The 23680-nt window shown below is 45.5% G+C and overlaps 1 protein-coding gene and 1 long non-coding RNA gene across 5 annotated transcripts in view; one reads left to right on the top strand and one right to left on the bottom strand.

Moving 5' to 3' along the window:
- Positions 1 to 6231: 6231 nt before the first annotated feature.
- Positions 6232 to 7103, bottom strand: LOC102552828 (uncharacterized). Of its 2 annotated transcripts, none has more exons than XR_593354.4 (3): positions 6965 to 7103; positions 6728 to 6813; positions 6232 to 6554 (listed from the first exon to the last, which is right to left on the bottom strand). It is a non-coding gene; the product is annotated as an uncharacterized LOC102552828 (long non-coding RNA). The 2 variants fall into 2 exon arrangements; XR_005486793.2 differs by having other exon boundaries at positions 6946 to 7083.
- Positions 6949 to 23680, top strand: part of Tcp11l2 (t-complex 11 like 2) — a 34903-nt gene continuing 18171 nt past the window's right edge. The window contains exons 1-6 of one of the 3 annotated variants that reach the window (XM_039079034.2): positions 6949 to 7105; positions 15019 to 15345; positions 17427 to 17562; positions 19877 to 19997; positions 21178 to 21398; positions 23388 to 23524. In XM_039079034.2, the coding sequence (XP_038934962.1) occupies positions 15189 to 15345; positions 17427 to 17562; positions 19877 to 19997; positions 21178 to 21398; positions 23388 to 23524 (772 nt within the window). In that variant the 5' untranslated portion in view covers positions 6949 to 7105; positions 15019 to 15188. Of the gene's footprint in view, positions 7106 to 15018; positions 15346 to 17426; positions 17563 to 19876; positions 19998 to 21177; positions 21399 to 23387; positions 23525 to 23680 lie in introns of those variants that run through there. The other 2 variants (XM_006241174.5, NM_001017458.1) reach the window with 2 other exon arrangements.

The raw sequence follows: 23680 nt of genomic DNA, 5'->3' as shown, positions 1-23680 counted from the left end.
ACCTCACAGGACACCTACTCAGGGACAACACTGACCCACACAGGCTGGGCCCTCCCACGTCAGCCATCAATCAAGAAAATGTGTCCAGCACTTCCTTGTTTGAGGCTCCGTCTTCTAAGGTAACTCTATGGAGTCTGTGACTAGTAGGCCAAAAACAAAACAAAGCAGTACAAAACTCAAGTTCAAATCTAGCCTGGGCTCCAGAACGAGTCCAAAAGGCAACACAGACAATTTGGGGACACCCTGTCTCAAAGTAGAAAATGGAAGGAGAGAGCCAGGTACCCAGGTCAGATGTACAACACAAACCAGCAGATACGAGGTCTAGATTGCAGTCCCTACGACTGAGAAAGAAAGAAAGAGAGAGAGAGAGAGAAAGAAAGAAAGAAAGAAAGAAAGAGAGAGAGAAAGAAAGAAAGAGAAAGAAAGAGAGAGAGAAAGAAAGAAAGAGAAAGAAAGAAAGAAAGAGAGAGAGAGAGAAAGGAAGAAAGAAAGAAAGAAAGAAAGAGAGAAAGAGAGAGGAAGAAAGAAAGAGAGAGAGAAAGAAAGAAAGAGAGAAAGAAAGAGAGAAAGAAAGAAAGAGAAAGAAAGAGAGAGAAAGAGAGAGAGAGAAAGAAAGATAGAAAGAAAGAAAGACTGAACCCCCAGTGAACTAGATTGTTGAGGGGAGGGTGGCAATGGGGGGAGGATGGGGAGGGGAACACCCATAAAGAAGGGGAGGGGGAGGGATTAGGGGGATGTTTGCCCGGAAACCGGGAAAGGGAATAACACTCGAAATGTATATAAGAAATACTCATTAATAATAAAAAAAAGAAAAAAGAAAGAAAGAAGAGAGAGAAAGAAAGAAAGAGAGAAAGAAAGAAAGAAAGAAAGAAAGAAAGAAAGGACAAAGAAAAACCATTTGTACACCTGTGTTGTAGCCTGTTGTGTGAAACAATGTTAAGGCATAAATTCTTCCCCCGTGAACCATTCAGAAGTGCCTTGTATGGCTCTTTAACCTCAAGTTTCTCAAAGCAAAATTTAGTTCCTTTTCTTTCTCTACTTCATACGTACACACACGCACATAATACATACGTGCACACATATGTATATGGGTGCCTTATGTGTATACGTGTACATGCGAGAGCACACAGGCAGTCTCCTCTTGTAGGCTGGTTAAGAACATTCCATTCTCTTTGCTTTCCTGTGAGGCATGGTCACCTGGGTACCTGGGCCAGATACTCTGCCAAGTCATGGAATGTGGGCATAAATATTTCAAGCCCTTAGTTGGCATGGAGGCTGTGTGCTGTTTTCATGTCACCACGGAAACGTGATGGTCAAGAGGTAAAGCTCTCTCTGCATGTGACACTGCACAGGAGTGTTTATGTGTGTGCCTCTGTGGAGGAGCCATGCAGTGAGTCCTTCTGGTTTCTATTTTTGATGTGCCAGCTTGGTGAGTCACCACCGCCAAGAATGTTTTTGTTCAGTCATAAGCCCTCACTGTCCTAGTGTGATGGCTCCTCTCCCGGGTCAGGAACTCTGGGAAGAACTACTGTGAAATGGGGCTGAAGGGTCAGGGCTCTTCAGAACTGGCAGAATTACTGAAGTAGCGTAATTATTGAGCCACCTCTGGACGACCTGCAACTGTGTTTCAAATGCTTTATACCCTTCTGTGGAAAAGGGTACTTATCCAGTTTATCATCAAAGACTTGATGCTTGAAAGGAAACACCATGTAGTAAGAGAAGCCTTCAAGTCAACATCCTAAAAGAATAAGGATCAATGACCCCCCACACCCCCCATCCCACCACGCATAAAGAACTTTTAGCATGCTATACAGAGGGACCTTTGGCAAATCCCTTCCTTTATATGGAAAGCTCCGTTCGTTTATGTGACTTTCAGAGATGGGAAGGCCATCATTTGTACCGTGTGTCTCTAGTCAGGGAGTTTGGGAACTCGGAATGATAAGACTAGCATTGTACGGTTCTGTGAATGAACACGCGCCCATTGAAAACAACATGAACTGTCTAGATGTGTAGCAGAGCAAACTGGAGCTCTCCCCGACCGCTTTGACCAAGGCACTCCTCATCGATCAGGTTTCTTCCATTCTTTTTGACCGTGTTTCAAAAATACTTGGGCAGGGTGTACCCAGGAGGGAGGAAACCCTCTCTGGCATAAATGGCAACACCTTGCAACTGCTGCTCTGTAACTTGTGTTTGGGAGTTAAATGCTATCCTGAGACTCACATTTCTCCATGTTTCCCTTCTGTCTTCCAGGTTTTACAACTTATTTTCGAAGCTTTTGGGCACTGTTGGATGTTTGATTTAAAAACTGAGGGCCTGGGGTTGGGGATTTAGCTCAGTGGTAGAGCGCTTGCCTAGGAAGGCCCTGGGTTCCCCCAGCTCCGAAAAAAAGAACAACAACAACAAAAAAAACTGAGGGCCTATATGTTGACTCACAAAAGCATTTAGAAAACAATACCCCGGGTTAGGCCAGAGGCCCGCAGGAGACGAATATCCTGGAGAGGAAACCAAGCCAAGCATCCCTCCAGGCACCGCCCATTGGTTTTCCTTGGCCCCGTCCACTTCCGAAGCTGCTGGCCAAGGCACTCTCTTGGCTTTGCTTCTCATTCTTTTGAGTCCCATAGGAGAGCCACGTTGTCCAGGTAAGTGGAAAGACGGTGGCGGGGACGAGGAAAGCTCTGAAGCTGTTGGTGTTTTTAGTATTTGTCAGGGTCAGGAGCGGGCTGTGTTTAAATATGAGGGGAGATACACTGGGTGTGAAAAGTGATTTTGTGCGCATTCGGTCCAGCGGAATCCAGAGAAAACTGATCAAGGTATTCAGTTCAAAGTTATGAATGGTTGGCAACTTAAACCTACCTAATCTTCAAAGCCAAAGGAAAAATATCAATATTTTGAGAAATGAGAAATAAGGTAAAGGTAATTAAAAAAAATTTTTTAGAGCATGTTTAGGTTCATAACAGATTTGAACAGAAGGTGTGTGATTGAGGTTTGAGCACTCAATGCCTTATTCTCTAGTGCCTGTATTAGTCAGATTGCCTCCTTCCCCCTGCCTGCAGTAGCTTGTCCCCTCAGTTACTGACTTGTTCCCAGCCCCCTCTCTAGTGCCTTAAGATGGATGAGAAATCTGATTCCATTTAGCTTTTCTTCGTTTCTCAATGGAGTCATATCTTATATAGATCTATAAAAGGGAAGACATAAGGCCAAGATACTATATATTTTGTATAGTCATATTTTTTCTTGCAAATTGCTTTAATGAGCTATTATAAAATCTGAGATGCTGAAATAATAGACTAGCATAGGGAGTAGATTGAAGGTCTTCCTGGACCACAGAACAAGTTCAAGACCAGCCTGGAAACCTTAGCAAGGCCCTGTATCAAAATCAATCAATCAATCAATCAGGTCTGGGAATACAGATGAGTGGTAGAGCACTTGCCTAACACTCAACAAGACCCCAAGCTCAATCCACAGCACTGGAAAACAAAACCAAACCTAGACTCAGACTCTTCTGTGGTGAGACCAGGACCAGCTACATGATTTGTGGGGTTCAACGCAAAATGAAAATGCAGGGATCCCCTTGTTCAGAAAGTATTAAGAAATGTCAAGATAACAGCAATGGGACATTAAACCAAGCAGGGCTGGTGGTAGCGATGGAGGTGGTGGTGCTGGTATGATTGCCAGTAGAGCCTTTTGCAAATGCATAGATAGGTCTTAAGGAACTGAGGAAAATAAGAAGCTTTGAAGTCAGGTCAACCCAGGCAGGAGGAGCTTCCCAGCCCCAGCAGAGGAAGACTGAAGACTGACAGTGTTTCCTCATTCTTTGGGGCTTCTACCGCCCCTCCCACCCCCACAAGCTGTGAGTGTGATACAGCTGTATTGGGGTCCCCTTTAATTGACCCAAGATGCAACTCCATCAGCAAATTGGTTGACAAGAGTTGTAGGCCTACTTATTACAATGCTAGGTTTTGGATTTTTTTGGTTTGTTTTTTCCTCCAAGAATTCATTGTAATTTAGAACTCAGATGTCAAGTGTACTGGACTTAAGAGTTTATTCATGGCTTCCCTCTCCTAGCAACATTAAAAACAAAACAAAAAACAACTCACAAAGTGGACCCCACCACCACCACCAAAAAGGGTGTGAGGACTAAAACTTTTCAGAGGTATAAAAAAGGAAATATGTGAATTCATGCAAAAAGTTTGACCTTGTCTTAGCTGGCATTTTGGGTTTTTTGCCAATGATATCAGATAAAAATTTGTGATTTTTAAAACAAAGTGTACTTTAAGGGAAAATAAGCCTATTACCACCAGCTTTTCCAATGGTTCAAAGCAGGTAATTTACAAATACTAGGCACAAAGCTGGGTGTCATGGTACCTGCTTGCAAACACAGTACTCCAGAGGCCTGAGGAAGAAATATCAAAAGTTTGTGGCCAGCCCAAGATATATATCGAGGCCCTGTCTCAAATAAACAGATCCAACTCCCACACGAGATGCAATAATAAGATTTCTTCAACTAAGGAATTTAATTTTACTAAAGTGGTTTTCTTTTCAGATATTGCCCCCCCCCCAAGAAAGTCATACACATTACCTAAGCAGTGAGGACTTTATCTTATGTTTTGATCTGTGTGGCACGGACGTGACACAAAGCTTTTGGCAGGTGGGGGTGGGGTAAGAGAATCTCCTTCTATCTAACAGCACAACCCAGGCAGAAAGCAGTTGGTCAGAGACTCTCCGCTGGGCTTTCGAATAAGAAGTTATTTAAAGGAAAGCAGGAGAAGACTTGTTTCCTGCATCTTCTGTCTTCATGGCTTGGCTCTCCGAGCCTCTACCTCTTCTATTCCCCTTGGAGAATCTCACAGGGCAACAGGCTGCAAATGGGCTCATCTGCTTCGAGGGAAATGGCTCCTTTGTGTTTGCAAGGGGGACATATTTGAGCGTTTAAAAAGAAGTGTCAAAATGAGTCCGTCACCCCGGGTGACTGGACAACTGTGTTGACTTACGCTCACCTGCTCCTAGCTGATGACACAACACGACACTTAGCAGGCTAATAAGACGCTTGCAAAGCACACACTGTTTTCATGTGTCATTGTCACATGGCCACCAGGAATGTAGAAATATTTTTAGTTAATCTTTTCGCTGTGGAGGCTTGTAGGGCGGGTTGGGTGGTGGCAGTGATCTGGCAAGCCTTGAGACTGGAGGCTTTTGACATCTGTTTATCACAACAAGTGACATAAATAACAGGTTTATGGGATAAGGCCTAGGTGACAGTGGCACTTTCTCTTTAAGTCTCTTGATCTGTATCAGGTTGTATATTTTACCTTTTTTTTTTTTTTTTTTTTTTCCCCCCGGAGCTGAGGACCGAACCCAGGGCCTTGTGCTTGCTAGGCAAGCACTCTACCACTGAGCTAAGTCCCCAACCCCTTACCATTTTTTTAAAAAAGATTAATTTTATCATTGATGTGAATGTCCCTCTCTGGGGAGGAGTGTACAAGTGCTTATGAGTGTGTACATATGTGTACATGTACTTATTATGAGTGTGCGTGCATGTGTGTGTGTGCAGGGGGTCCAGAAGACAGCATTGCATTCCTTAGGGCTAGAGTTACAAGTGTTTGTGAGCCACGCAATGTGGATGCCGAGATCCAAATTACCTGTGGTCCTCGTGATAGAGCAGCAACTCTTAGCAGTCATGGTTCCGGCTTTAGGTTGTGTAATTTCTAGAGCGGCAGATACAAATCGCTAGGTAGCTTTGTTCAGAACTAATTTCAGTAGCTAACACTGAGCATCTGAGTCTGCTTTAGTTCCATTCCAGTCCCGCTGAACAAGAGCTCCTGGATAGATAAATGCTAGGGACTGGGTTATAACCTCAGACAAGCCCACGTTGTACAATTGTATTTCTACCTTGCTTTAAACTATTGTCTGCTTTTGGGAAAATCCTTTCTAGAATGATGGTAGACAATTTGCCTCCACAATCCGATATCATTTTAGCCCTAAACAGAAATATTTCTGCTTATATGAAGAAATGCTTACTTTTTTTTGTATGAAGTAACCCATAAGGAATAGCAATTTGCAACTGGCAAAAAAAAAAAAAAAAAAAAAAGTGGTTCTGTCTCTTTATGCCCAGAAGCAAGCTCACAAGAAGTTATGCTTAGTAAGCCTGACCACACAAGAGCCCCTCCCAGCACTTATTTACATTAACTCTGGTTGAAACTTCTCCCCAAGATAAGCGCTGCCAATGAACCCTTAGAAGAAGCAAAACTCTTTATCTTTGCACCCAGGCGAAGCCCTCAGAGAGCTTCAGTAGGTGTGGCTCCCAGAAGCCAATCATCCAATTCAAGGGGCAAATCAGGACCGTGTTTACAAGAAAATGTTGACACGTGTGGATGACGCGGTTAGCCGCCGATGTGCGTGGGACAGCGGGTTTGAAACGTTGATGGCTCGCTTGGCCCCGTGTGTGTGGCCAGTGTGAAGGTGGGCATCTAGTACTTTTATATTATTGCCGCGAGCCGACTACCAGCAGTTTGTCCGCTGAGTTGGAGTTAGTTCGTTTGACCCCATCTGGTAAACTGAAAGAAACAGGATTGGGGGCGTCACCCTCTGCACTTAGGCCCCGCCCTTACACAGCCAGGCCCCGCCCCCGAACGCTTTAGGCCCTAGAGCAGCCCTAGCGCTCCGGGCCCTAGGCTGCCCCAATTCCGTGTTTACTCCTTTCCCCGCCCCTGGCAAGCATGGACCGTACCACTACTGAGCATGGGGGAGCCTATCTATCTTCTCGTGTCCAAATGGCTTTCAGTGCGAGCCTTCTTCAGCCTTCACGATAGAAACCTGAGGAGAACATTTTTCTGTAGACAGACTATGCTAGAGTTTAGGGATCCCTTCAGAGTTGCCCTGGATTCTGGCGCCACGGCGCCATAGTTCCCCCCAGTTCCTTCCCAGATGGTCTCGCCCAGGGAGTACCTCTGGGCCCTTTAAATACCGCGTGCGGTTGCGGGAGGGCTCCAGAGTTGACAGACTGCTGAGTCTCTCGGTGCCTGTGACCCTGGGTGAGGGGGCTATACACAGAGCCCCGCGACCCCGGCCACCTAGTCTTCCTCGAGTCTCTGCGCGGGATCCGGGGGTGCGTACCCATCCCAGGGGAGGGGCCGTGGGATCTGAAGGGACCGCGTCTCCTCGGGGTAACGGGAGGGCTCCTGGTGCCCTCCGAAGTCAGGACATTTGACCTCCGAGTCAAGGCCTGAAGTGGGGCACGGTGGCGGTGTTGGCCCAGGCTCTGCCGGGGCCCCTTGGCCGTGATGACAACCCTTTGGGTGCGTGCCAGCGACTGTGCTCTCGGGCGCGAGACGGACTGGGCTCCCCGTACGACCAGGTCCTGGATCCCTCCGCCCTGGAGGAGTGGAATTGAGCCGCGGTGGGGCCCGGCCGGGCCGGACCGCGGCCTGTGTTTGGGTCTTGTTGCCTGGTTTCTCGAGAGCAGGCTTCTGTCCCGGCAGTCCCCTCCCCCAAACGTTTGTTTTGACAGGAAACGTGGTGCTGCTGGAGGGAGGGGCAGCAGAGAACGTGGGCGAGCGGGCGGGACTCCTGGGACTTCCGTTGGATTTGACTGTCCAGGAGGCCAGCTCAGGTCACATCTGGGTTCTTCTCAAGGATGGCTTTCCGTTCAGGGAGGCGCCACAAAACATAGCAACGAGATTCGGTGGCACGTGGATGACACAGTTATGTGTTTACGTTAGTACTGTGGAAAAACTTCCATTAAATGAGCGATTTCACAATGTTTCCCTTCTAAAATGCGTTTATTAGACTGGGAATGTAGTTTTGTGGCAGAGCACTTGACAGGACTGTAGGTTCTGTCCGCCCCCAACCACAAGAAGCCCAAATCAGGTGTTTAAACCCACAAATCCAGCCAACGAAGAAGCGTTTGTTAGACTACCGTTACAAGCCGAGTAGAAACACTTCAGAGAGGTTCCAGTGTGAATGAAGTGAAATACACTCTTTCATCGTTGTCTTGGTACCTTAACGGTAAACCAGGCAACTTGTCCTTGTCCCTTAGAGGGCTGCTTAGCACTTAGTGGTGTTCAGCTCTCAGATCTTCGTTGTCCTACCTTCCAACTGACAACGAGGTTCTTCTGATAATGAGGTTCTTATGCTGGTTCCTGGGTTAGGAGCCCCCGCCCCCACCCCAGCCCCATCTAGCCCCCACCCTTTTTTACTACCCTCACGGATTTCATACATTGCTCCACTTGAAGTGACCCAGGGCTGAAGGGCCCCGGAGTGTGCAGCACAGGTTGTTAAACTAGGCGTCAGGGATGTGGGGATCAATGCTTTCTAGGACAAAGAGTGCCTAGAAATCTTTCCCGATGCTGTAATGGCACAGGGAGCATAGGCATCTGCCTTTTAGACAGTGGCTGGCTTGTTGGCTTTTGTCTGGCTCTCTGCTCACTATGACTTGATGAGGACCAGTATTGTTCTCTCATACTATGGCTTTTGCTTTACTCTAGGCTGGTGCTAAAGCAGTGTTTGATGGACTATAGACATTTTCTAGCACCTGTGATTTTTTTTTTCCATCAGAGCTCAGTCCTGCCTTTGACTGCTCCCCTCCTTCCATCCTGTGACTTTGGTAAAGTCTTGGAAGGGGGAGGGTATCCACTAAATGCTTCTTGCCATCTCATTTTCCCCACAACCTAGCGTTAACTTGGTGGATCTCATTCCCCAGGCCATGTTGGATAACCTGAACAATTTACTGCCAGATGTATTTGACTGCTAGCTGTAAGCAGTTAGCAGGGCGTAAGGAATGGCCCTCTAATAGAGGGGTGGTCGAGTGCTATTTTGTTGAATGCTCTCCTTCAGCGATGTCCTTCACGGTATAGTGTCCCAGGGTAAGGTCATCTTGCTCCCACATGTGCAAGTGTCCACGTGATGACGGACAGATCAATTTGGAATGGAAAGAATGATTAGCAACACACTGGGCTCCAGCCATCCTGACTACCATGCACGGGCTTCAGGGCTACAGCCTGCTGCCTGGCTTTTGAGTTGAGCCTCTGCACTGCTGTAACCTTCGGGGAGAGTAATGCGGTCTCTCTGATCCCTGGGTTCTTATTTTAAACAAGAATAACACCTACCTGACACAGTTGTATTGCAGCTTTGAGGAAATAAATGATCTGAAGCACTTACAGAGTGTAATACTGAGACCATGATAAATGAACGCTCCATAACTGTTGCTTCTAGTTGCTACTTTTTTGTGTCATTGAGTGTCAGAAGAGTACAGTGATACAAGAACAGTGTTCTTTAGGCTCCTGGGACTTGAGGCTTTGCTAACCTTGGAATTGTGTTGAGATAGGCACTGGAGACTGGAGAAGGGAACGCTTCCTACATGCATTTTAAAAGTTACTGGGAAGGCAGAGATAAAGACAGTTAAACTACTATATTGAGTGCCTGCTTAATGAACAATGTGATACAGGCAGAACAGATCGGAAACTCTAGCTGTTTCCTGAGTAGACTCGGGGCCAAATTTGTTCATGTAAGGATATTCATTGGGTCTCTGTCTGTCCTGGGCGGTGGTCTGAACTCTGGGTGGCTAATTTCCATGAGGCCCATGGGGGCTTCAGGCACGAGTACCTTGAAATTTGTCATTTCCATTTGGGAATGTACTGTCATAAGTGGGGTGGTTGGCATGGCTGCTAATCCCCCAAAAGTCTGCTGTATGCAGAGCCTGGGGGACCTTATCAACTACAGTCAAAAGTTGTGGTGAGGATAAGAGTGAAAGATGAACTCGTGGCCTCATACTCTTCCATAGCCGCATTGATTGGTTCTTCAGTACAGAACCCTCGTGACCTAAGCCTCTTTAAGTGGGCCTTATCTCCCAATACTGTCAAACTGGGGGTGTCGTTTCTGGGTCCTCTGCAAGAAGAGCAAGTATCCCTAATTGACAAGCCTTTTCTCTAGCCCTATGTCATTACATCTAAGGTAGGATTCAAGCTTCCAAGTTCTTTGTATAAAGCTACCCATTGTGGCCCTGTTGACATAGCCACAGGCTAGACACTTAGACTGACTGCTCTCGTCTGGAGAAGTTTCATCTACTGGCCTCCAGCCCTGACTCCATAGTTCACTAGGCATTGGCCTTCTACAACTTTCTGTCTGGATTCCAGGGCGTTTAGTATATCCTATAAAGTCAAGGTGAAGGTCACCATGGTCTCACAGATCTTGCATTCTGTGAGATTCTGCAGAATTAACAGCATCTGGACTTGGGCAACACTTAGAGTTTGTATCTGTTGTTTGACAAGACTTTTCCTGGGAAGACACAACACCCTCAGAATAGGAAACCCATAACAGACTTAACTATAGATACCATCAGAGTCCAACTTGGTAAGCCATGAGTTCGTTTGTATGTTTGTTTGGTTGTTTGGTTGGTTGGTTGGTTTTTGATAGTACTTAAAAGCAAATGGGTGAGGGGTGGCTTACAGGAACAGAGATGACTCAAAGACAGCTGCATCACCAAAACCTGCCCCAGATGGGTGACGGCTCACAAAGCTGGGGCATGCTGCATAACCTGCAGGCAGCTTTGAACCCAGGCTATCCCATTCCAAAAAATCAGACCTAGAGGTGTATTTGGTCCAAGGTCTGTTTTTGCAAATCAATCAATCAATCAGTCAATCAGTCAATCAAGGCAGGAAGCTATGGGATGCACATCTATGTTATGTCCACAGTAACAGGGACCTTATCAACTACAGTCAAAATCTGGGGGATCTTTACAGTCCTCATCAGTACAGGGCTATTTAGAGGAAGTTTTCTGTAGAGAGGAAATAAGATGCAGAGTCAAATATAAACTGAAGAATCACAAGCAAATTAAAAGCTGATGTCCATGCTCTCTGTGTGGTGGGACAGCTGTCTGGCTCTCTGTATCCTTTCCTTGTCTCTAAAATGTTAGCAGTAAACTTCCATAATGCATCCATGTATTTATTCAACAGTACATCTCTACCTGCTGAACTCCACTTATTGCGCGGAGAAGGAATGGCATAATGCCATATGTTAAAAAAGAATGGAAGGATACATAAAAATGATCCAGTTTCTTTAAATAATGACCCAGTGTAGTAATATTGGGAGCTCTGCTTGGAGGTATCTTCTATCTTTACCTTCAACCAGTGAGACCTCAGGTTGGATGAATGTGGTGTTCCTGCAGGATTGCTTGATTTACCTATGTTGTTTTGTTGACCAGCTAGGCAGATGCACGTTTGTTCATATGAAAGGCATTGTGCTTCTTTAAAACAATTGTTACCAGCAGACTAAGCATCTAATAGTTGAAGCAGTCCAGTTACCCTCAATGCCTTTTGGGTCAAGTTGATTTGTCCCCAGTTGACTCGTGTGGAAGTTGAAGACTAGGGAAGGATGGTGAAGGCACCTGCAGACCATTTACACCGGGACAGGCCATTGGATTTGGGGTTTCATAGTTCAGACGAGTATGTGAGTTCTGTCTTACGGTCAGTGCCAGCCTTCCTTGTTTCTCTGTAGGGAAACGTGATTTGATAATAATTGTTTTCCTGGTTTAACGCCCAAGGTGATTTGACAAAGGAAAGCACATAATACCCATGTCCTATTGTCTCTGTGGCAGACACTGCCCCAAGCAACCCTTTCCTTAACTAAGTGAAATTTCACGCCAGCTCTACTAGTTAGGCATTCTTGGTACACCCGTAGAAGAAATAGACGATCTCTTAAGGCAGTAATGAGTGCCTTGCTCCAAAGACAAGCTTCTGCTTGGATGCAGTGAATCACAGTTGTGACGTGGGTGCCTTTGCCAGCTGAAGAGCATTTAAGCAGTGTGACACTTTTTAGTTGTCTGTTACAGCCTCATGCCTCAGATCCCACCTCCAGTGACATGTTGACACAAAACTTAATTCCACACATTAAACATGCTCACTGTACATGCATGTTTTCTCAGAATACTTTGCGCTATGTCATGGAACCCTTATCTGCCTTGGAGGAGCATCTTAGCAATTTCCCACAGAAAGGATATGTAATTAACCCACTTCTCTGCCACCCACCCCCTACAGAATGCAGCTGTGCGTGAAGTCCCAGAGTTAGCTGGTGACATACTGGGCCTCAGACCCTGGGCTCTAGCTCTTGACCTTTTTTTTTTTTTTTTTTTAAAGCCCTTTGCATTTGGTTCCCTTTCTGTGTAATTAAGCAACCTACCAAATGTGCTATCCAGCTGGAATATCAAAAGAAATGCACAGTTATAACTATTAAACCACTTGATAAATTCCCACAGATGAACGCTTTTATTCGCTTTTACTTGGAAAATGCGTGGTGGTGTGAGCCCACTGCGGTAGAGAAAGAGCAGGAATCAGTCAGGAGCGACAAGGCCTGGGGATTTGGAATTTACATCAGATAAACCAGGCATAGATGGTAATGTCTCTGCTCCAGGCTTTCGCTCAGCGGCAGCAGGCTGTGATTATGTAGGGCTGTCAGTTTACAGATGTTCTAGTTGAAGCTGTACCAAGTGGGATTCGATGACTGTGATTCAGCTGACACTGAGGACTTGTGAACTTGGTACAGATGCTAGACAAGGCAGTGTCTGCCTTCTTCGGGAGATTCAGAAATACTCACTGGAAGAAGACAGCCACAAATGCCTCCTTGTGGGTGTGAACACACATGTCCATATCGAGGGTCTGCTTTATCAGTCCCTAGTTCCTCGAGACAGGGTCTCCCACTAACCAGGAACTAGGTTGGAGGGCAGCCAGCCCTCTATCCTTCTCCACGGTCATGGGATTGCAGGAACATACAACTGTGCTGGGGACTTGAACTCAGGTCCCTTGCTGAACCATCTCCTTAGTCTAGTGCAAGTCTTTTTGTAGAGAAGGAAGAGATGTGCGACAGCTGTACTGAGAAGGGTAAGCTGATGATGAAGGATGGAGGGAGGCTTTTGGGGGCGAAGCATTTTCAGGCAATGCCAGCAGTGGGAAGTGAATTGTTGCAGCTCACTTTCTCCTAGCGAGTTCTGCCCACCAGTGGACTGTGCTGCTAGGCGCTTCCTCAGTACAAACCAAACCACACTCCCAGAGTGCTTCAGTAAACACTCAGGACAAAACTACCTTTCATGCATAAGAGGAAGCTGTCTTGCTACTGAAGAGCCAAGAGCTCAGGACTGTTTTGTAGCCCGTGTCTATGGTTGTTGGCTTTGGGATTGTAAGATAGGGTGAGTGCTTCCAAGTGGCCAGTCCCTCCTACTCCTTGCCCTCCCATCTGCAGAAGGAGTTAACAATTCTCTGTTTAGTCAGGTTTCGGCTTGGGCAAAGGTGCACCTTTATGAGTGTCAGGACTAAAGTTGATCGAGACTGTAGAGATGTCCTTGGACTGTCGTCCCCACCACCACCACCCCATGGCGCAGGTTTGCTCTTGTCCCCACTCGCTCCCAAAAGGTGCAGCTTGCCTTATATCTTACAGTGATGTCTGGATCTCCCCTGGAGGTACCTTTTAGTTCTGATCCACCCCCTGTTTTTCGTGTGCTTGTCAGAAAATCCTTGTTTCTGCTTCTTACATCTCTAGCATCTGGTGCACACGGTTTTAAGTAACTGGATTTGAGAATAGGGTTATGTCTGTTTTGTGCAGCTACTTTTCCAGTGCCTGATGTGCAGCAGGTATTCTGTAAATATTAACAGATTCACTAAAAAATGTGGAGACATTCCCAGTCATATTATGCATTGCTAAAGAGTTTCCTTTGTTTTAGCCTTTGTGAAAGTACCCCATCCCTCCCTGCAGGGAGTTCCCTCATTCCTCAGTCTCCATCCAGGGTTGGAGGGGTCTCCTTTGAGCAAATTTGGCTTTTGCAGTCAGCTGATAGCTAGGTTCATAGCAAAGCCAATTTCCTCATAGCCCTGACTGGTGCTCTCAGGCCCAGGCCTGGCATTCATGTGCCTTGGTCTTTCTAGATTGTGCCAGGCATGACTTCTTCCCTGGGATGCTATGTAATGTCCCAGAGAAAGCACTTGACTTTAGAGTGCAGGGACTGGCGCCATGGTGCAGTGAGTCTCCTTGTCCCTCCAAGTATGCATCAGAACCCTATGGTCCTCGGTGCTCAGCAAGTTCGTGAGTACAGACCAAACAAGTCTTCGTCTTCATGCTTCGATAGTTCATATGAAAATGGGGAGCTAGTCTTGGCGACCCGCAAAATCTCATCAGCCTTTGCTTCCCGAGACAGGCTCACAAACGTACCAAGAGTTTGAGTTTGAACGTCCTTAATGTTTTTTAGACTTCCATTCTCTAGCTATGTCCTGTGTTTGTGTGTTCACATCTGTGCATGCCACCAGCACTTGGGGGAGGTCAGAGGACAGTTTGTGGAACTAGTTTTCTCCTGTCATAGCAGGGTTGAATTCAGGTCATTGGCTTGGCACCTAGTGCCCTTACCCACCGAGCCATGTCACCAGCTGAACTTACTTCCTTTCAAACAAGGCAGTAAGAACAGTTACTACGGGGTTGGGGATTTAGCTCAGTGGTAGAGCGCTTGCCTAGGAAGCGCAAGGCCCTGGGTTCGGTCCCCAGCTCCAAAAAAAAGAACGGAAAAAAAAAAAAAAAGAATAGTTACTACAGTTGATGCTGTGATGAGGTTAATCCTCTTCAGTCTTCACAAAGCTGTGGAAGTTCAGTCTGGGAGCCCAGTTTCCCCCATGGAGTCAGGTGGTTAAGTGACTTCTCCAGAACAGAATAGAGTCTGACTGAGGAGCCCACTAGAGCTTCGTCACAGCAACCTAGGAGAGCCTGTTTGTGTACAGTGTACATTTCGGAAGGGTCTGCTATCACCTAGAGCTGCTCCACATTTCCCCTGAATATGGCTTCAACACGCCTTTTGTGGAAGGCAGTCTGGGTGATTTTGCAAAAGTCTTGCTCAGGGTTCTAGAAGGGTGAGGTAATTTGTTGGGGACAATTCCCACCTAGATTGTCACAGCTTTGGGCATTATTATCCATGCTGGAAAAAGCACGTTGGAAGCAGGTGTAATAGGTATCCCAGAATGATGTTGATTCAGGGTCTCTCTGTCTGTGCAGGTTCTCTCTGTGTGTCTCTCCTCTCTCTCTCTCTCTCTCTCTCTCTCTCTCTCTCCTCTCTCTCTCTCCTCTCTTCTCTCTCTCTCTCTCTCTTTCTCTCTCTATCCATCCATCCATCCATCCATCCATCCATCCATCCATCCATCCATCCATCCCCAAGGTGATAAAGGATGCCTTTCAACGGTGAGAAGCAATATGTGAACGAGGACCAACAGAGTGATTCAGAGTCTTCTCGCTTCTCTGAAAGTACGGCTTCCCTCAGTGACTACGGGTGTTCCAGACAAAGCTTCACCAGCGATTCCTCCAGCAAATCCAGCTCTCCTGCCTGTAAGCAACGGGAGCAAGGTGGGGTTGGTTGGGTGCTGGCTCTGTGTGCAATGGCTTTGAAAACTCAGCAGTGCTGTGAGCAAATCACACACTTCCCCATCCTTTCTAGATGCATCAGAATAGTGTGTCAGAGGCACTGTGGTAGTCTTGGTGTGTTCTTAGGGATAAGTTTGTAACCTGCTCATTGTATTTTGAGCCTTGTCTCTAACCTGTTTGGTTTGAGCATGGATCTAAAACCCCCTCCCCTAGCCCTATCTTTCTTGTCTCCTAAGTGGTAGAAACACCCCTTCTTGAGATTATCTTGTGCATTGGTCCTTCTTGTTTCACATGGAAGGAAATTTTGCCTTGCCGGAAGGGTGGGCAGGAAGTGTAATAATCTGAAGAGGGCTTGTCTGCTGATTTCAGTGTTGTGCAAATCCTACTCAGATGAACCAGCAGGGAGAATTACTCCACTGTGGGCTGTGAGAAAGCTAGAAGAGTGGCCGGCACTTACTTACTTACTAACTTATTTATTTATTTATTTATTTATTTATTTATTTATTTATTTAGTGTCTGTGGACACAGATGTTTCAAGTAGGTAGTTTTTGTGTGGTTTTTTTGTTTTTGTTTTTTTTTTTCCTCCTTTCCACAAAATTTCACTCTGCAGCCCAGGCTGGTTTTAAACCTGTGGCAGTTTCCTCCTCAGCCCCCGGAGAGCTGCAGTTGGAGGGGTGAACAATATGCCTGGTTGTGCCTTTTGTTTGTTTGTTTGTTTGTTTTTTAAGTTTTGAATCAGCATTTTTGTCTTAAAAGTCCATAACATCTTAAACTGGCAAAGCTAAGGTGGGAAAAGCACCTGATGTTAGTAAGATCAGATCCCCACTTCAGCGGTTCTGTTGATTTAGATGTTTTTGTTTCCATGTTTAAGATTCGGGAGACCTGTGGTATAGAGGAAAGAGGGGATTGCCTGCAGTGTCACCCAAACATGCCAGCTGCTGGCACTTTGCCAAATCCGCATGCTTCTCATTGGATGCTTGCCCTTAGCACTGTACCCAAAACATGCTAGACTGTTTCCTAAACACTGGCCTTATGACCACTACTGCATCATAAAGTAAATAGACCGACACTTACCTACTGACTTGTCATTGGATAGCCAGTTTCCATCTTGTTTTGCCTGTTTATAGATGGGGTCATGGTACCTAGGCATGCTGAAGAAGGCCTTGCCAACCCCCAGCATCATCTGCCTTTCTCATCTTACTCCCCCTTGGCACCTTCTCCCCTAAAACAAGCGAGGCATTGCCTGTTGTGCCATTCTTTGAGGTCATGATTTCTAATTAACCGAAGCTGAGATTTTTCTAACAGTGGTTTTGTAAGCTTGATTACTTAGAACAATTTCTTACAATGATATCTAGAAATAACTCAAATTCTCTACAAGTGTCCTACTGAGTACGTAATGCAGCAGCCTCTCAAATATATTTTGTTTGCTTTAATCATGTACTGAGTTTCTTGTATGTTCTTGCTTAAATCACCCAGTAGTGGTGGCACACACCTTCACCATCAGCACTTGGGCGGCAGAAGCAGGTGGATCTCTGAGTTCAAGGCTAGTGAGTTCCAGGATACCCGGGGATATGCAGAGGATCCCAGTCTTAGAAAAAAAACTAATAATAAAATAAAACGGTCTTAATCACCTCAGAGTGAACCTATAAGGGCTCGCATATGTGTCAGTGAAGTCAAGTAACACATGGCGGAAATCGGAAAGGGATTTCAGCTTTTGCTACTCTGCCTATAGAGGAAGAATCTGGCCCTATGTATCTATCAATCTACTGTTTGTACTGTTTTACACAGATAGGTGCATATCGATAAGCACTGAGAAGTTACAACCAGCCCGTGTTAAGAGTTTGTCTTAGGAACATTTGAAAATTCAATATCAAATGTGGCGACTGAAGCTTCAGAAGAAGTGCTGACATATTTGAAATCGTTACCAAGCCCACTCTTTTAAAAGTGTGCATCCTTTATACAACCCTGAGATTGACGGGTGTATGGGCCTGACAACACTGGGAGGCTTTGGGTGACCGCAATAGCTGACATCATTTTTCTTTCAGCAACAAGCCCTCCCCGGGGCATAATGTTCGATGACGTGATGGCTGCAGCAAAGAACTTATCAGACATGACTCTGGCTCACGAAATAGCTGTAAACGAGAACTTCCAGCTGAGGCCAAACGCTCTCCCAGAGAACAGGTAACCTAGAGGCCTGTGGCGTGTATGTTGTGCATTCTGTCTGTCTTTCTTCCCTGAGTGTGTGTGTGTGTGCGCGTGCGTATCTGTGCATCATGTTTCCTGGAAGTTCATGTACAGTATCCATAGAGCATACATATTATTTAGCTCTCCTGCAAGGTCTTCTTCTTGTTTATTAAAAAGTTTATCCAGAGTCTTTAGAACTCAGTTTATACGTCACTTTCTGAGAAGAGTTGTCTTGATGTCCCTGAACTTCCAAGACTGCAATTACCTCCTCACTGTAGTCTCCACCAACTCCTTATTGTCAAAAAAATACTTTTTAAAATGTTTATATATGTGGGTATTTTGCATAGATATACATATACAATATATGCATATAATATACCATATACATATATAATATATGTATTATGTATGTATGCCTATGTCCTGCATGTGTGCCTGTTGCTCAAAGAGGAGATGTAGGCAGGCTCCCCTGGAGCTGGAGTTTTAGACAGTTGAGAGCCTCCATGTGGGTTTTGGGAATCAAACCTTGATCCTCTGGAAGAGCAACAAGTGTTCTTAACTACGGAGCCATCTCTGCAACCTTGGAATTTATACCTTTGAAAGTTTAGTTGACACATTTTTATTAGCTTTGTCTTTAGGGGAACCCTGGTGAAATTAGGTTTCTGACCTATAACAGAAGTGCTTATAGATGGTTTGATTGACTGCCCTGCCTTGCCACTGTCCTCACATGCTTCTCCCGAAAATCAAGAAAGTAAAACATAGACTTCAGCTTTTTGTACAAACAAAAACGCAAGCACTGGTATTCTTTAGGGAGCTATGAGTTGCTTGCCTTGTTTCTTCTTGGCCTATTCCAGTCAGGTAAGTGTAGCCTGTACAGTCAGGAGTCCAGGGATGTTTGTCATTGTCCTAAAACTGTCTGGGAGAGGGCATTTCCCTCACAGAGGTCTTCCCAGCCACCAGCATGAGCTTCAGTATTTAAAGTGGCTACATTGACTATGGTGTGCTGTTACAGGGATTTCTTTAACTCACGCTCCACAGAGAGCTTAATTTTCATCTCTCATGGCGCTGCTGCATATTAGAGAGACTCGACGGCTAATTGTTAACTCACTCAGTAGGCATTCATTGACTGCTTACTAAGTGGCAGGCACGAAGGGTTAGAGAATGCCTAAGAAATGCGTTGCTAGCAAAAGAGGCTCGTTGGTAGTTACAGTGCAGGAAAATACATGATTTTCTAAGTTTGGTATCATCTCAGTGAGTTCCGTTGGGACCACAGAGATGTGTCAGGTTCCTGCTACCACACCAGACGGCCTGAGTTAACATGAGTTTGAGCCTTGGACCACATATGCTGGAAGGAAGGAGAGAATCAGCTTCTGGGAAGTGTTCTCTGACTTCATGAATGCTATCTGTGTGTGTGTGTGTGTGTGTGTGTGTGAGAGAGAGAGAGAGAGAGAGAGACAGAGACAGAGACAGAGACAGAGACAGAGACAGAGAGATTAAGCAGCTCTGTGGGAATGTATTGACTTAGACCTGGAGCAAGGCAGTACTTTCCTGGGAGCTCTTCCTGGGAAGTCTACTGTTTCTGCAGTTTAATCCTGGCAACTTTAAATGGGATTCCTGAGTAGAAGATGGCAGCCATGCAAAGGCATGTGTCCTTGGACCAACCTGTCTGTCCCTTGTCATAAAACTTCAACTGTTAAAGAAAGAGCACTGCTGTTGTTACCTTATCCCCAAAACATAGATCTGTATTGAAGACCGTCTACTAAATGACAGATCTTAGGACAGAAGTTTCTGAAGTTACTGAAAAATATGCTATGGAAATATGCTTTTAGAGTTTAGGGGGAAAACAACATAATCTGTAAATTAAAAAATATTTTATATGGTGCAGATTGGGTATTTTTAATATTTATATTTAGTGTGTGTGCGTGTAGGTGTATGCATGAGTATGTCTGTGTATGTATGTATTGTATGGGTGTGTGTGTATAGGTGTGTGCACTAAGGCCACACGAGGGCGTCTGGCTCCCTGGAGCTGAGTTCCAGGCATGTGGAACACTGCCCGTCTTGTTAAGGAGATTCTGATATCTGGCTTCCGGTCCTCGTGATTGCATAAGTGCTCGCTCGCAACCACTAAGCCATGTCTCCAGCCCACTGTTTTTTACTGTGTGCTCATTACAAGAAAAATATGCTAAAAGATTAATCATGGGCCTAAGGGTAAGATATGTTCTGGGTTTTTAAAAGTGCATTTTCTAAGAAATCTGTTGTGAACATGTATCTCGTGATGCTCATTTTAAAATAGTCCATTTTGTTGCTGTAGCCTGGCTGGTCAAGTGAAGCGTGTTGTTCACCAGGCCTTCTGGGACGTCTTGGAAGCGGATCTCAGTGCTGAGCCTCCCCAGTATGAATACGCCATCAAACTGTTTGAAGAAATCAGAGAGGCAAGTCGTGGATGTTTACACCATTATTGCCTTAACTCCCTGGGATCAGCATAATAATGGGTGCCCGAAATAAATAGCTTATAAACAGTAGACTTTCCTCACACTCTTAGAAACAGAGACGTCTGAGCCCAAGGCATCAGATTCGCTGCCTCGTGAAGGCCTAGTTCACAGAGTCCTTACATGGCAGAGACCGGCAGAGGAACCCTCTGCAGTCTTTTCCAGAAAGGCATGAGCCCATTCATGACAACTCTGCTCTCGTGACCTAATTACCTCTAAGAATTGGGTTTCAGCATACGAGTGTGTGTGTGTGTGTGTGTGTGTGTGTGTGTGTGTGTGTGTCACACGCATGCACCCACAAGTACACTGTAGCGATTATGTTTCCTCTCCCAAAGACTTTGATATCTGTGTCTTCACTATCTTAGAAGCCTGAGTAGTCAGTTCCCGGTAGATTCCTCTGTGCACTTTGTCTAGCCAGGTAGAATCTAGGAAAACAAAGCAGCAGACAGAGCTCAGGGCAGTGCTTTGAGTACAAAATAAGACCTCAGAGTTAGACCTGGGTTAGTGATGGGCTCACCCTCTGAAAATGTCGGTGTCTTGAAACTTTACAGGGTAGATCTGAGAGCTAAATGAGATAATGGTAGCTCTTTTCAGGGACATTTACAAGACTTGCTCTTTAGCATGCACAGCAGGATTATTGTTAGGTATATAGTGCTCTAACTTGCCCAGGTCAGAAGGATTTGATTTGAAACTGTCAGGTCAGACTCCGAGCTTTTTTGTTCCCCAGCCATTATATGTATGTGAGCTTGCAGTCTACTGTATTAAGAGTACTCAGTTAAGCACTGGCTGGTGTGGTATATGTGAGCAACGTATTCTTTGTAGACTTCACGTGGGAAGTTGGGGGGAGGGGTCATCTGCTGCTGAGTATTTTTGGAGCCGTGATGGGCAGCCTCCCTGAAGGCTTTTGGAAGTGTCCAGGTTCTGCTTCCTTGCCACTTGTTTTCCTTCTGAAACGTCAGTTGTTCAACACAGCCAACTGAACTTTCTTCTCAAGGTTGAGACACTGCACGCCTCTGATGTTCTTCCAGGCAGAGGCCTGGCTTGTGGCACTGGGGACCATGTGGTGTGGTCAGGGAGCATCTTCCTCTGTGACAGGGCTGCTGATTCTTCTTTCCCTTTGCAGATTCTTCTCTCCTTTCTCACTCCTGGCGGGAACAGGCTTCACAGCCAGATCTGTGAAGTTTTGGACATCGATCTCATTAGGCAGCAGGCCGAGCACAGTGCTGTTGATATCCAAGGTCTGGCCAACTATGTCATCAGCACGATGGGAAAGATATGTGCTCCTGTGAGAGACGAAGACATCAGAGAGCTGAAAGCTACTACCAACATCGTGGAGATGCTGAGGTTAGCCCTTTTGCTGTGTGCATTTTCTTAGTGTCTTGGAATTCTTTGACGATAACTGAAAGTAACAGGAAGCATAGATGAACTGGCCTTCCAGAGGAGCTTGTGACGCCAAGAGGAAAAACAAAAACCAGGAGGCAGTCAATATGCCTGAGGTTGAGAGCAGCACTAATCTATGAACATAAACATAAACACTCAGAAGGAAGCGTGACATGCATGTATTTAGCTAAACAATAACAAGAGTTTCCCCCATATCCTATGATCTCCCAAGTCATGGATTTTTGACTTAACGTAGAGTACCAGGTGTGTATTCCGTCCTGTGAAGCAGGCCTTAAATCCAATCAGAAGGTAGTTGGTTGGTTACCCCATAAACAGTCATGCCACTGTTGTCCAGCAGGTCTGTATTGTAGCATTCAGGGTTCTCAGCTAGATTAAGTCACTGATGTTTTCTCCCAGCAGCCTGGCTAGCATCTTCTGACACTGTGTACCCTAACAGCCAGGGGAAGCCACCATTTTAGTTCCAGCTTGATTTCTCTGTGTCTGACAATCAAAGTATATAGAATCTTTAGCAGTAGAGTCTTACTGTCCAATACTGGTGGACACCCAAGAGCAGTATTGTTTTGGGGGGAATTTTGAGCCTCTCTGGGGAACAACTCAGAGGGCGATATCCCATTCCTGACAGTGGGATTTTTGCTTAAAGACCCATGTCTTCTAAGAGCAGTATCACCTGCTCATACAGTGTTTCTTCATTACAAGCTTTAAAAACATGCGGGCTCCTTGGTTAGTGTGTACAGCAGTGGGTTTTTGTGTGGATCTTTAATACATCATTTTCTCTGTAACACACCCTGCCTCCTTCCCTTTTAAACCTTTCACACATCACAGTTCTTCCTCCTCAACTCTCCTGGTCTACATGTTTTGCTGTCTCACCCTCTTAAGACCATCTTCAACCTCCCGACTTTTTTCTTGTTTCTTGACCCTTACAGACACCTGTACAATAGGAATGCATAAATCTGAAAAGTCTAAGCTAGGATCATCCCATGAGCAAACATGACAATTGTCTTTCTGGATCTGAGTCAGGTCGCTCAGTAGAACGCTTTCTCATTTCATGCATCTTCCTGTACATGTCATAATTACATTTTAAAATACTTGAATAAAATGCCAGCATTTCTCAACTTGTGGATCACAACCCCGTTGGGGTCAGATGACCCTTTTACAGTGTCTCCCTACGACCATCAGAAAATACAGATATTTGCGTTATGATTCATAACAATAGCAAAATGAAGTAGCAATGGAGATAATCTTATGGTTGGGGTCACCACAGGGGAGGAACTGTATTAAAAGGCCTCAGCATTAGGAAGGTTGAGGACTGCTGTCTAAGTAGACTGCATTTTCTTTGCCCACTCATTGGTTGGTAGATCTCTAGGTTGACTGCACTTCCTGGCTGTTCTGTGTAGAGCAGCGATGGACACGAATGCTCCTGAGCTTCTGTCTTCATTGTCCCCCTTCTGTTCATCACACCCTTCCAGGGGGATGTTCTTTTGGTCCTGAGAAATGGAGGCACAGAGAGGTCGAGGAATTGTGCAGGGCCACAGTTCTGATCCCCAGAAAAACTGAATCTGATCACTGCTCAGCCTGAAAAGCAGCTTCCACTTAGTGCCCCTCCACCCTCCCCGTCCTTTCATTTACTGGGGTGTTTTTCTTCTTTCTGCAGTGGTAGAGTCCTATGTGCTGTTTTCAGGCTCATTAGAATCCCAATAGGTTATTGGGGGTGGGCGAGCTGCTGGTGCTATCGATATTTGCCACAGTAGATGCTGGTGCAGTGTCTGGAGGAGACACTTGGAATACACATGTGTAAACTTCCTTGAAAAATGACCCTGGGAAATGACTGTTGACACCCCAGGCCCCTCAAAGGTTTATCCAGCCTGTGACACATAGGTAGTTGTCAGTTTCAATGTAACTTCTTAACTACTTCTTTGTTTCAATTCTAATTAGACAAATCTTCCGTGTCTTGGACCTCATGAGAATGGACATGACAAATTTCGTCATTAGGAATATTAGACCGCACATCCAGCACCATTTGGTGGAATACGAGAGAAACAAATTCCAGGAAGTTCTAGAAGAAACTCCAAGTATGTATAATATGATGTGTGCTAATGTCCAACTTGGTTCAAAAATGAGGTCCTGTAACTTCTGCCTGTGCGTGCTGTGTTACTAAAGCCAAAGTTCTTGACTTTCCTGTTAAATATGTCTGCATCCGCTTCAAAGTTGACATCGCAGACTTGCTG

Source organism: Rattus norvegicus, chromosome 7, assembly GCF_036323735.1.
Source record: "Rattus norvegicus strain BN/NHsdMcwi chromosome 7, GRCr8, whole genome shotgun sequence".
Taxonomy (NCBI): domain Eukaryota; kingdom Metazoa; phylum Chordata; class Mammalia; order Rodentia; family Muridae; genus Rattus; species Rattus norvegicus.
The sequence above is the reverse complement of the archived record's forward strand: the minus strand, read 5'-3'. Positions and strand labels throughout refer to the sequence as shown.